Raw genomic sequence first — 12,540 nt, 5'->3', positions numbered from 1 at the left:
ACGTGTTCACAGTTGTCAACAAACGCGTGGTCCTCCTGGGCTCTCGTGGACGCTTCTGACCCAGATCCCTTCCCATGCTCCCCGAGCACGGAAGTCTTCTATGAATATTGATTGATTATTTTTACAGTCTAGACTTATGATTGAGATAAGCTGTAATTATAATATAATTTGATATAGGATATAAAGATTATAAGTAGTACTTGATAGTACCACTGATTCTTATTAAGGATTCGATTTTTATCCCTACTGGATATTGAATCAATGTTCCGATAATTTTTTAATTATAAAATCCTTCTAGAAGTTTCTGGATCCATAAGAGATCATGCACAAAGTCACGTAGGCATCTATAGGGCCCTATGCGTACGGGATCCAAGTGGCATTATCTTCTAGGATCAAACTGTATAATGAATCTATAATGATTCTGATATGATTTAAAAATATGATTTTGATATGATACAGAAATTATACATTTCTTAGATGATAATTAGATATGGTGGGTAAAAATTTCCCACAGACAGGGTTAGAGATCTCTTAAACAAAGTTCAGTGATTTATTGAGCAATTAACCACAGAAGGTGATTGTAGTGATTTTAATATGCTAATGTAACCTACAAACGTAAATATACAGATTTACGTCTGTCCTACATAAACATTGTTCGAGGTGTCTTTTTACAGTGGTGGTTTTTTTTGAGATATATACAAGAGTTGTTACATTCTTGTAGAGCCACTAGTACGCGTAGCGTTTCGGGCAGGTCCTTAATCCTATGGTCCCTGGAATACGATCCCCTGCTGCGAAGAATCGTTTTTTCATCCAAGTACACATTTTACTGTTGCGTTAAACAGAGGCTACAGTTAAGGAATTGCGCCCAGTAAATCCTCTCCGGTCAGGATACGAACCCATGACATAGCGCTCGCGGAACGCCAGGCGAGTGTCTTACCACTACACCACAGAGACTGCTATAAATATACACATACATATCAGACCTCGGAGGAAGAATTGAAACAGGAATTTCCTTAAGTACTTTCATATATTAATACATCTTCAGAAGGAGTCAATATACGAAAGTACTTAAGGAAATTCCTGTTTCAATTCTTCCTCCGTGGTCTGACAGTCACATTTTTAATCACGTGTTTATTTAATGTGATTTACACATATATACATATATACCTATGCATATATACACACACATACATAAACATACACATACATAAACATACACCTATGTGTCTCCTACTTTTACAGGGTAAGATAACTTCTATAGAAACTAGTGTGGTGTTGTTAAGCGCTTAACCACTGAAGATGTTAAAGATGTTTTACAAGCTCAGGTTATAGTTACATCACATATATTGTATTACATAGTCAATCTTGGGTTCAAGTCCAATATATAATAAAGTGTTCCAGTAGTAGGCATCCATCAGTCTCAGGAGACTATGGAGTTGCGCTCTGGTTGTCGGTCTGGAGTGGCCTCTCTAGGGCGCAAAGCCAGGGAGGGTTGATACGGGGGAGAAGCTGTTACCCATGCAGCAGGTCCCCCCTCTCCACGCGCCGAAAGTCTCCAATCGAAAGGCAAACGCCAGTACCGTTGTTTACAGCGCCGTCGCTGGAACTGCTAAAACGAGGTTGAAAGAAACAACGAACTGCCCCAGGGGCTCCGGAGGAGTTGATTACGAGGTTGTTGTAAAAGAAGGCACAGGGACTTCAAACCCGAGACCGCCGTGGTCGTGGCCGGAGAAAAACCACCCCAGCAAGGGTAAGAATGACCCCAAGCCTCCTCGGGCCATATTCACGAACCTGTCCATCTTTTGTCAATCTTTGGCGGCTTTCTTTATAATTATTAAACAGTTAATGAGCTCCGAAGCACCAGGAGGCTGTTTATAACAATAGCAACAGTTGATTGGGAAGTTTTCATGCTTGTAAACTGTTTAATCAATGTAACCAAAGCCGTCAAAGATTGAGGAAAGATCACGTTCGTACGTACTTGCGTAACTTGGTCGTGAATCTGTCTCCTGAAGCAGAGCTTAGGCCGCAGGAGCCCCAAGAGGTGAACGTCTGCGCCCCGCACCTACGGGTTCAAGACACAGATCGTCACAGTTCCCTTTCACCGGAGGCCGACTTCCTTCAAGACCCAGCAGAGGGAAATGTAATAATTATTACTCTTCCTTCTGCTGGGTGATTACTGATTTTTTTTCTGCAGGGATATTCCTGCGCGGGCCCTAAGCCTCTGGCTGGCCCACTGGGCGGGCCCTAAGCCTCTGGCTGGCCCACTATGTGTTGCTTGTTTCTGTTTTACTTGGGCGGAGTATGAGTATTTATGACTCGTATGGTCGCTTCAGTAAGATTTTGCCATATGTGTTTAACAACTTCTTCTGCTCTGTTGAATCTAAGTTGAAATCTTAATGGGTTTGTAAATGTGCACTGTGTTAGATAATGTTCCTGTGGTCTGTCGGGCATGTCTCCTCAGTGCTGACATTTCCTCTCATCTTCCGGAACCTGTAAGCCTATTTCCCATGCACATGGGTATCCAAGCCTGATGCAATGTGATTACTGATGTTCTCACATATATTGTATAGGCTTTTGCACTCTATACTCACACACTGACAGATCCAATCATATTCACATCAACAGTTATTTTATTACCCGAAAATACTGGAAAATGTTCCCGTATTCATATTGTATTTACAGAGTTTAGCATACCTCAGCCCTGGAAAGGGGGGGGGGGGGTTGGCGACAGTCAGTCAATATAGGACATTCTATAATATAATGTTCAAGAGAGTGCATGATTTCTCTTTCACAAAGTTGACACATTGTGTATTCGACATTTGGTTCTTGAGAAAGCTGCCAGATACATCTATATCTCAGGCGTATTCTGGCCACTATAACATTACATTGCCGAGTTCTTACTCTATTACTGCCTACATTGCCTACTAGTGGCTTTACAAGAATGTAATTACTATGCTATGTATCCTCACAATCCCAATGTACCTTCTTGTATGTGTGTATATATATATATATATATATATATATATATATATATATATATATATATATATATATATATATATATATACACCTCTAGCTGGAAGAAGGGGGACCCATAGCCTCTGAGGAAACCACGCATAACGCATTAGAGGGAATGTTTAGATCCCCTCCAATACAGTTTCTGTGTGCTTTTCTCCTACCACCCCCTTCCTTAAATATTTTTTGTGCTTTATTATGCATTTGATGGTTACAAGATATACATGGGTTGATACAAAAATAATAATGCAAAAAGGTGCTTAAAGGTTATGGATCTCTTGAAAAACACAACAATGGGAAACATTGATGAATGTCACAGACGGGTTCGATCATTGTTGCAAGTCAAACACTTCTTCGAATTCCTCTGAAGTTGGACTAGTGCCCAAGACGCAACAGGCATTTCCCCTCTGAATCGCAACACTGAGGCCCTGGAACAAGAAACTTTTTGCTCTCTGGTCTTTTGTAGCGCTGATCAATTTGTCCCCCAATTCCTTCAGGAACTTCAATATATATATATATTGAAGTTATATATATAATATATATATATATATATATATATATATATATATATATATATATATATATATATATATATATAAGTAAATTAGTTAAATATCGTGAGGAAATATTCATATATTAATCATAAAGTTTAATGCTACAACTTTTAGTGCCGAGGTTGGCAGGTCTGAGGGCGGGAAGGTTACTTGACGCGCAAATCTGGAAGCATTATTTCATCTGTATGTTTTGCCCCAATTAAAAAGAGGAAAAAAGTTACTTTTCATAATAATTTTTAACAGGATTAGTTAATTAGCGAAGCCTGAAGCTCTTAGGATTGATTCAGTGTCGTGCGTGCCTACGTGCGCGCGGCTGCCTGCCTGCCTGTGTAATGTTAGCCCATGGTTGCTATTGCAATTAATGATTAAGTTGTTTCCGTCTTGAGCACAGTTTAGTGATAACAGCTGGGAGAACGGGACTCTTCATACACTTAAAACTGATTCTTTGTAAAGTATTGTGTTGAGGATCAGAGCTTCAGTTTACCAGTGTCGCCCAGGAGGAGGGGTAAAAGTTCAAGGAGTTTCTGAAAATGAAATAAACACACACACACACACACACACACACACACACACACACACACACACACACACACACACACACACATTACATTAGGTAAGGATCTCCAACTGGAAACTTCACTGACAACTCACATAGAGGAGGTGAATAAAGAACTAGAAAAGTATAAAGAAGAAATAAAAGCGACATATGCTCAAGTTGTAAAAGAGAAAGAGACTATCAAAGAAGTGTGTTCGGAAGTCAAAACCAGAAATGACCAACAAGAAGCAGAAATTAGGCAAGCAATTAGGAAAGAACTGGTTACCAACAGTAAACTGGTACAAAACACTGCAGATAGAACTAAGTCCATAATCATTTTTGGATGTTTAGAGAAGGAAATTTCATCTAGGGTGGACCGAGCGGCAGAAGAGATGAAAATCATAGAGAAAATAGTAGGTTTAGGAGAAGGTTCAATGGAAAATGTCAGTGATTTTAGAAGAATAGGAAAATATGAGAAAGAAAAGAACCGCCCCTTAAGGGTGACGTTTAATGGAGTGAAAAACATGATGGAAGTGCTAAGAAATGCCAGGAAACTGCAGAGTGATGAGGTTGGCAAATTTTGGTCAATAAGACAAGACCTCTCCAAGGAAGACAGAGAAAAGCTGAAAATGAACCTAATTGAGGCAAAACGTCTAAACGGGGATAGAAATGAAGAAGACAGAAATTCTTTTTTTTTTACAAAGTGACAGGGACTGGAAAGCTTGTGAAATGGTACATAAAAACAAAGCAACAAGATCAGTAGTGGAAGGGGGAGTAAAGAGCAAAGGAAAAGGGAACATGTTCCTGAAAATTGTATATACCAACATAGATGGAGTGAGGTCAAAAACTTTGGAGTTGCAAGATATAATCCAGCTTAGGGTCCCAGATATTGTTGCATTATCAGAGACGAAACTTGAAGGAAATATAATAAATGAAGTCATATTCCCAAGAGGCTACTCAGTTTGGAGACATGACAGGAAAACTAGGAAGGGAGGAGGAGTGGCTGTACTGGTGAAAAAACACCTGAAGGTAAAAAGAGTTAATATTTGAAAACCCTCGAGATATTGACATAATGGCATTGCAGGTCTGGAATCAGGATGATAAGCTGATAATTGTAAATGCCTACAGCCCACCAGCAAGCAACACATGGACAAAGGAAGAACTGGATGACAAACGAGAGGGCCTCATAATGGTCATGAGAGAGATTATTGTACAAGCAGATAAAGATAAATCACGACTGTTGATACTGGGGGACTTCAACTTTAGAGCAATAGACTGGGAGGCCTATGAAGCAAGAACGGAGGACTTTTGGACATGCAGATTTGTGGACCTCATTCTGGAGACATTCTTGTATCAACACATAAAGCAAGCCACAAGAATGAGGGAAGGAGATGTACCGTCAGTACTGGATCTAGTATTCACCAGGAAAGAAGAAGAGATTTTTGACATCCAGTACCTTCCTCCCTTGGGAAAGAGTGATCACGTCCTGTTAGACATTAAATATGCTTTAAGATATCATCTAGAAGAAAATGGGGACATTGAAATAGTTGATAAACTCCATTTAAGGAGAGGCAACTATGGGGAACTTTGAAAATTTTTTAATGAGTGCAATTGGACAGGGAAGTTGCTAGGCAGGGAAGTAAATGAAATGTATGCCAAATTTTTAAAACTATACGAGGAAGGCACACAAACATTCATACCAAAACAGAGATGCAGGGCCAGAAAACAGGATTGGTTCGACAGAAATTGTGAGAGATTCTGACACAAAAGAGAAATTTCTGACACAAAAATGGAATCAGTATAGGAAGAGGCCAAACCCCCAAACATACCAGCGATACAAAGATGCGAGAAACAACTATACAGCAGTAAGGAGAGAGGCAGAAAGAAATTTTGAAAAAGGGATAGCAGATAAATGTAAAACAGAACCGGGCCTATTCTACAAATTCATAAACAACAAATTGCAGGTAAAGGATAATATCCAGAGGTTGAAAATGGGAAACAGATTCACGGAAAATGAAAAGGAAATGTGTGAAACATTAAATGAAAAGTTCCAAAGTGTGTTTGTACAAAATGAAATCTTCAGAGAACCAGACACAATAAGAATTCCAGAGAACAACATAGAGCGGATAGAGGTGTCTAGAGATGAAGTGGAAAATATGCTAAAGGAGCTCGGGAAGAACAAAGCAGCTGGCCCAGATGGCGTTTCACCATGGGTTCTGAGAGAATGTGCATCTGAGCTCAGCATTCCACTTCACCTGATCTTTCAGGCATCCCTGTGTACAGGAATCGTAGCAGACGTGTGGAAACAGGCTACCATAGTTCCAATCTACAAAAGTGGCAGCAGGGAAGACCCCCTCAATTATAGACCTGTATCATTGACAAGTGTAATAGTGAAAGTATTAGAAAAGCTAATTAAAACTAAATGGGTAGAACACCTGGAGAGAAATGATATAATATCAGACAGACAGTATGGTTTTCGATCTGGAAGATCCTGTGTATCGAATTTACTCAGTTTCTATGATCGAGCCACAGAGATATTACAGGAAAGAGATGGTTGGGTTGACTGCATCTATCTGGACCTAAAAAAGGATTTCGACAGAGTTCCACATAAGAGGTTGTTCTGGAAACTGGAAAATATTGGAGGGGTGACAGGTAAGCTTCTATCATGGATGAAAAATTTTCTGACTGATAGAAAAATGAGGGCAGTAATCAGAGGCAATGTATCGGAATGGAGAAATGTCACAAGTGGAGTACCACAGGGTTTAGTTCTTGCACCAGTGATGTTTATTGTGTACATAAATGATCTACCAGTTGGTATACAGAATTATATGAACATGTTTGCTGATGATGCTAAGATAATAGGAAGGATAAGAAATTTAGATGATTGTCATGCCCTTCAAGAAGACCTGGACAAAATAAGTATATGGAGCACCACCTGGCAAATGGAATTTAATGTTAATAAATGTCATGTTATGGAATGTGGAATAGGAGAACATAGACCCCATACAACCTATATATTATGTGAGAAATCTTTAAAGAATTCTGATAAAGAAAGAGATCTAGGGGTGGTTCTAGATAGAAAACTATCACCTGAGGACCACATAAAGAATATTGTGCAAGGAGCCTATGCGATGCTTTCTAACTTCAGAATTGCATTTAAATACGTGGATGGCGATATATTAAAGAAATTGTTCATGACTTTTGTTAGGCCAAAGCTAGAATATGCAGTTGTTGTGTAGTGCCCATATCTTAAGAAGCACATCAACAAACTGGAAAAGGTGCAAAGACATGCTACGAAGTGGCTCCCAGAACTGAAGGGCAAGAGCTACGAGGAGAGGTTGGAAGCATTAAACATGCCAAAACTAGAAGACAGAAGAAAAAGAGGTGATATGATCACTACATACAAAATAGTAACAGGAATTGATAAAATCGACAGGGAAGATTTCCTGAGACCTGGCACTTCAAGAACAAGAGGTCATAGATTTAAACTAGCTAAACACAGATGCCGAAGAAATATAAGAAAATTCACCTTCGCAAATAGAGTGGTAGACGGTTGGAACAAGTTAAGTGAGAAGGTGGTGGAGGCCAAGACCGTCAGTAGTTTCAAAGCGTTATATGACAAAGAGTGCTGGGAAGACGGGACACCATGAGCGTAGCTCTCATCCTGTAACTACACTTAGGTAATTACACACACACACACACACACACACACACACACACACACACACACACACACACACACAGGTCAACAAGGTGAGGTCACTGTGCTAGGAGAAAGGGAGGTAAACCAGGCGGCCTTGGAAGAGTTCGAAATTACGAGAGAGGAGGTCAAGAGGCATCTGTTGGATCTGGATGTTAGAAAGGCTGTTGGTCCAGATGGGATCTCGCCATCGGTACTGAAAGAGTGTGCAGAGGCACTTTGCTTGCCACTCTCCATAGTGTATAGTAGGTCACTGGAGACGGGAGACCTACCAGAAATATGGAAGACGGCGAACGTGGTCCCAATATACAAAAAGGGCGACAGGCAAGAGGCACTGAACTACAGGCCAGTGTCCTTGACTTGTATACCATGCAAGGTGATGGAGAAGATCGTGAGAAAAAACCTGGTAACACATCTGGAGAGAAGGGACTTCGTGACAAATCGCCAACATGGGTTCAGGGAGGGTAAATCTTGCCTTACAGGCTTGATAGAATTCTACGATCAGGTGACAAAGATTAAGATTAGTTGTTAGAGTTTAACCCAACCAAATGTAATGTAATGAAGATAGGTGTAGGGAGCAGGAGGCCAGATACAAGGTATCATCTGGGAGAGGAAATTCTTCAGGAGTCAGAGAAGGAAAAAGACTTGGGGGTTGATATCACGCCAGACCTGTCTCCTGCAGCACATATCAAGCGGAAAACATCAGCGGCATATGCCAGGCTGGCCAACATACCAACGGCATTCAGAAACTTGTGTAAAGAATCATTCAGAACTCTGTATACCACATATGTCAGGCCAATCCTGGAGTATGCAGCCCCAACATGGAGTCCATATCTAGTCAAGGATAAGACTAAACTGGAAAAGGTTCAAAGGTTTGCCACCAGACTAGTACCCGAGCTGAGAGGTATGAGCTACGAGGAGAGACTACGGGAATTAAACCTCACTTCGCTGGAAGACAAAAGAGTTAGGGGGGACATGATCACCACATTCAAGATTCTGAAGGGAATTGATAGGGTAGATAAAGACAGTCAGTTTCCACCTGTGTCCCCTTGTGTTAAATAGAGTGCCCAAATGAGCCACAGAGATATTAGAAAGAACTTTTTTAGTGTCAGAGTGGTTGACAAATGGAATGCATTAGGAAGTGATGTGGTGGAGGCTGACTCCATACACAGTTTCAAGTGTAGATATGATAGAGCCCAATAGGCTCAGGAATCTGTACACCTGTTGATTGACGGTTGAGAGGCGGGACCAAAGAGCCAGAGCTCAACCCCTGCAAACACAACTAGGTGAGTACACACACACACACACACAGATTTGCGGGCCCAAGAGGGCCCGCGCAAAACCCAATGCGGGCCAAGAGGGCCCGCGCAAAACCCAATGCGGGCCAAGAGGGCCCCTCAAAGCACGCGGGCCAAGAGGGCCCTCAAAGCACGCGGGCCAAGAGGGCCCTCAAAGCACGCGGGCCAAGAGGGCCCTCAAAGCACGCGGGCCAAGAGGGCCCTCAAAGCACGCGGGCCAAGAGGGCCCTCAAAGCACGCGGGCCAAGAGGGACCCTCAAAGCACGCGGGCCAAGAGGGCCCTCAAAGCACGCGGGCCAAGAGTACCCTCAAAGCACGCGGGCCAAGAGGACCCTCAAAGCACGCGGGCCAAGAGGGCCCTCAAAGCACGCGGGCCAAGAGGGCCCTCAAAGCACGCGGGCCAAGAGGGCCCTCAAAGCACGCGGGCCAAGAGGACCCTCAAAGCACGCGGGCCAAGAGTACAGCGCCACGGCCGTGTTAGTCCCCCACGAGACTAATGCTTACCCGAGACTCGTCTTCGGGGTCCATGGGGCCCATGACCCTACCCCGGACTTGTCGTCGTCAAGTCGACCCATTCCATAACCATTTTCATTTGAAACCCCAATTGAGGTATGAGTGAAATGGTCATTGGGGTCATTTCTTTTACTTTTTACTGTCATTTTTGTTTTTTTCATTTTGCTTGCTTTTGTTTTCGGCAGCTTTTGCCTTTGCTTTTTCACTTTTTGCCATTGCTTTTTTGTTTTTTACTGGTTATTCCTATTCCACAACTCTTGGTTTACGTGGAGCTTCCTGCACCTTTTTCTCTGGCGCGTTGTCTATCCATACTTAGGGTGGGATTTGCCCATAAAATATTTTTTGTTCAACTGGAGCCTTGGGAGGATCTGAAGATGGCGGGGCTGTCTTAGGGCATCTTATAGCCTGTGGAGGGCGTTTAAACTTTGGGATTTTTGGTGGAAGCTCATATCTTCTTACTGGAGGACCGTGTTGGTAGGCCTACGATGCCTCGTCAGGGCCATCAGTGTCTGCTGGCGATGCCTTGTCTGGGCCATCAGTGTCCGCTGGCGATGCCTTGTCAGGGCCATCAGTGTCCGCTGGCGATGCCTTGTCAGGGCCATCTGTGTCCGCTGGCGATGCCTTGTCAGGGCCATCTGTGTCCGCTGGCGATGCCTTGTCAGGGCCATCTGTGTCTGTTGGCGATGCCTCGTCAGGGCCATCAGTGTCTGCTGGCGATGCCTTGTCAGGGCCATCAGTATCCGCTGGCGATGCCTTGTCAGGGCCATCAGTGTCCGCTGGCGATGCCTTGTCAGGGCCATCAGTGTCCGCTGGCGATGCCTTGTCAGGGCCATCAGTGTCTGCTGGCGCTGCCTCGTCAGGGCCATCAGTGTCTGCTGGCGCTGCCTCGTCAGGGCCATCAGTGTCTGCTGGCGATGCCTTGTCAGGGCCATCAGTGTCTGCTGGCGATGCCTTGTCAGGGCCATCAGTGTCTGCTGGCGATGCCTTGTCAGGGCCATCAGTGTCTGCTGGCGATGCCTTGTCAGGGCCATATTGTCAGGGCCATCAGTGTCTGCTGGCGATGCCTTGTCAGGGCCATCAGTGTCTGCTGGCGATGCCTTGTCAGGGCCATCAGTATCCGCTGGCGATGCCTTGTCAGGGCCATCAGTGTCCGCTGGCGATGCCTTGTCAGGGCCATCAGTGTCTGCTGGCGATGCCTCGTCAGGGCCATCAGTGTCTGCTGGCGCTGCCTCGTCAGGGCCATCAGTGTCTGCTGGCGATGCCTTGTCAGGGCCTTCAGTGTCTGCTGGCGATGCCTTGTCAGGGCCATCAGTGTCTGCTGGCGATGCCTTGTCAGGGCCATCAGTGTCTGCTGGCGATGCCTTGTCAGGGCCATCAGTGTCTGTTGGCGATGCCTTGTCAGGGCCATCAGTGTCTGCTGGCGATGCCTTGTCAGGGCCATCAGTGTCTGCTGGCGATGCCTTGTCAGGGCCATCAGTGTCTGCTGGCGATGCCTTGTCAGGGCCATCAGTGTCTGCTGGCGATGCCTTGTCAGGGCTATCAGTGGGTGCTGGCGATGCCTTGTCAGGGCTATCAGTGGGTGCTGGCGATGCCTTGTCAGGGCTATCGGTGGGTGCTGGCGATGCCTTGTCAGGGCTATCAGTGGGTGCTGGCGATGTCTTGTCAGGGCCATCAGTGGGTGCTGGCGATGTCTTGTCAGGGCCAAGTTTTTCCGCTCTCGATGCCTTAGCAGGGCCACCTTTTCCCGCTCTCGATGCCTTGGAAGGGCCACCTTTTTCTGCTTGCGATTCCTTGGAAGGGCCACCTTTTTCTGCTTGCGATTCCTTGGAAGGGCCACCTTTTTCTGCTTGCGATGTCTTGGCAGGGCCAGCAGTGGCTGCTGGCGATGCCTTGGCAGGGCCACCTTTTTCTACTTGCGATGTCTTGGCAGGGCCACCTGTGGCTGCTGGTGCTGCCTTGGAAGGGCCACCTTTTTCTGCTTGCGATGTCTTGGCAGGGCCACCAGTGGCTGCTGGCGCTGCCTTTTAAGGGCCACCTTTTTCCGCTCTCGATGCCTTGGCAGGGCCACCTTTTTCTGCTTGCGATGTCTTGGCAGGGCCACCAGTGGCTGCTGGCGCTGCCTTGGAAGGGCCACCTTTTTCCGCTCTCGATGCCTTGGAAGGGCCACCTTTTTCTGCTTGCGATGCCTTGGAAGGGCCACCTTTTTCTGCTTGCGATGCCTTGGAAGGGCCACCTTTTTCTGCTTGCGATGCCTTGGAAGGGCCACCTTTTTCTGCTTGCGATGTCTTAGCAGGGCCACCTTTTCCCACTCTCGATGCCTTGGAAGGGCCACCTTTTTCTGCTTGCGATGCCTTGGAAGGGCCACCTTTTTCTACTTGCGATGTCTTGGCAGGGCCACCAGTGGCTGCTGGCGCTGCCTTGGCAGGGCCATCTGTGGTCTCAAAACGGTCGGGCCCCTGTCCAGTGATGTCTTTGGGCATTTTGTTGGGTACCTGGCCACGCTTGTCCTTTACCTTCTGCGCCCAAGCACGTTTTTTGTCTAATTTTTTATTTTTTATTTCCGTCATAAACGCCTCTATATCACTTTAACATTTTTCTGCCTTTTGTTTTTCGCCGAACACTTCCACAGTGTTGGTGCCGCCGCCCAATTTGAGAAACACGTCGTGCTTTTTTTCGTACATGCTTATGAGTTTCATTTGGTAATATTATGGGCACTGAACTGTCAGTGTGATCAACTCGGTGGGGTCGTCTTCTTGGCATTGTATCTTTTGTGGGCGGCGACGTTTCTTGGGGCAGGCTTTTGACTTTTTGTCTTTTGGTTCCTTCATAACTTTTTTGGGGGAGTCGGATTTGCTTTCTTCTTATTCTTCTTTTGTACTAGTGTTTACGTCCATCTCCTCGTGAGGGAGCATGAGAGGCTCCTCA

General features: G+C 45.0%; 2 protein-coding genes across 2 annotated transcripts; one reads left to right on the top strand and one right to left on the bottom strand.

The window, feature by feature from the left end:
• The first annotated feature begins 9,150 nt into the window (after positions 1-9,150).
• LOC138368177 (collagen alpha-2(I) chain-like) lies at positions 9,151-9,684 on the top strand. The gene has a single exon (XM_069330608.1). It carries the CDS (start codon positions 9,151-9,153, stop codon positions 9,682-9,684), a length of 534 nt encoding a protein of 177 aa, XP_069186709.1.
• Positions 9,685-10,095: 411 nt separating this feature from the next.
• Positions 10,096-12,182, bottom strand: LOC138368175 (cell surface glycoprotein 1-like). The gene is made up of 3 exons (XM_069330601.1): positions 11,670-12,182; positions 10,680-11,636; positions 10,096-10,632 (listed from the first exon to the last, which is right to left on the bottom strand). Exons 1-3 carry the CDS (start codon positions 12,180-12,182, stop codon positions 10,096-10,098), a joined length of 2,007 nt encoding a protein of 668 aa, XP_069186702.1.
• Between the last annotated feature and the right edge of the window lie 358 nt (positions 12,183-12,540).

This window comes from Procambarus clarkii, chromosome 3 (assembly GCF_040958095.1).
Source record: "Procambarus clarkii isolate CNS0578487 chromosome 3, FALCON_Pclarkii_2.0, whole genome shotgun sequence".
NCBI classification, from domain to species: domain Eukaryota; kingdom Metazoa; phylum Arthropoda; class Malacostraca; order Decapoda; family Cambaridae; genus Procambarus; species Procambarus clarkii.
This window is presented reverse-complemented; position numbering and strand designations above follow the sequence as displayed.

Excerpts from the sequence above, each read along its gene's own strand:
- LOC138368177 (XM_069330608.1), top strand. The coding sequence starts at position 9,151 with ATGCGGGCCAAGAGGGCCCGCGCAAAACCCAATGCGGGCCAAGAGGGC.
- LOC138368175 (XM_069330601.1), bottom strand. The coding sequence starts at position 12,182 with ATGACGGAAATAAAAAATAAAAAATTAGACAAAAAACGTGCTTGGGCG. Across the intron at positions 11,637-11,669 it reads AAAAAGGTGGCCCTGCCAAG|GCAGCGCCAGCAGCCACTGG; the intron begins GCATCGAGAGCG and ends GGCCCTTAAAAG. Across the intron at positions 10,633-10,679 it reads ACACTGATGGCCCTGACAAG|GCATCGCCAGCAGACACTGA; the intron begins GCATCGCCAGCA and ends GGCCCTGACAAG.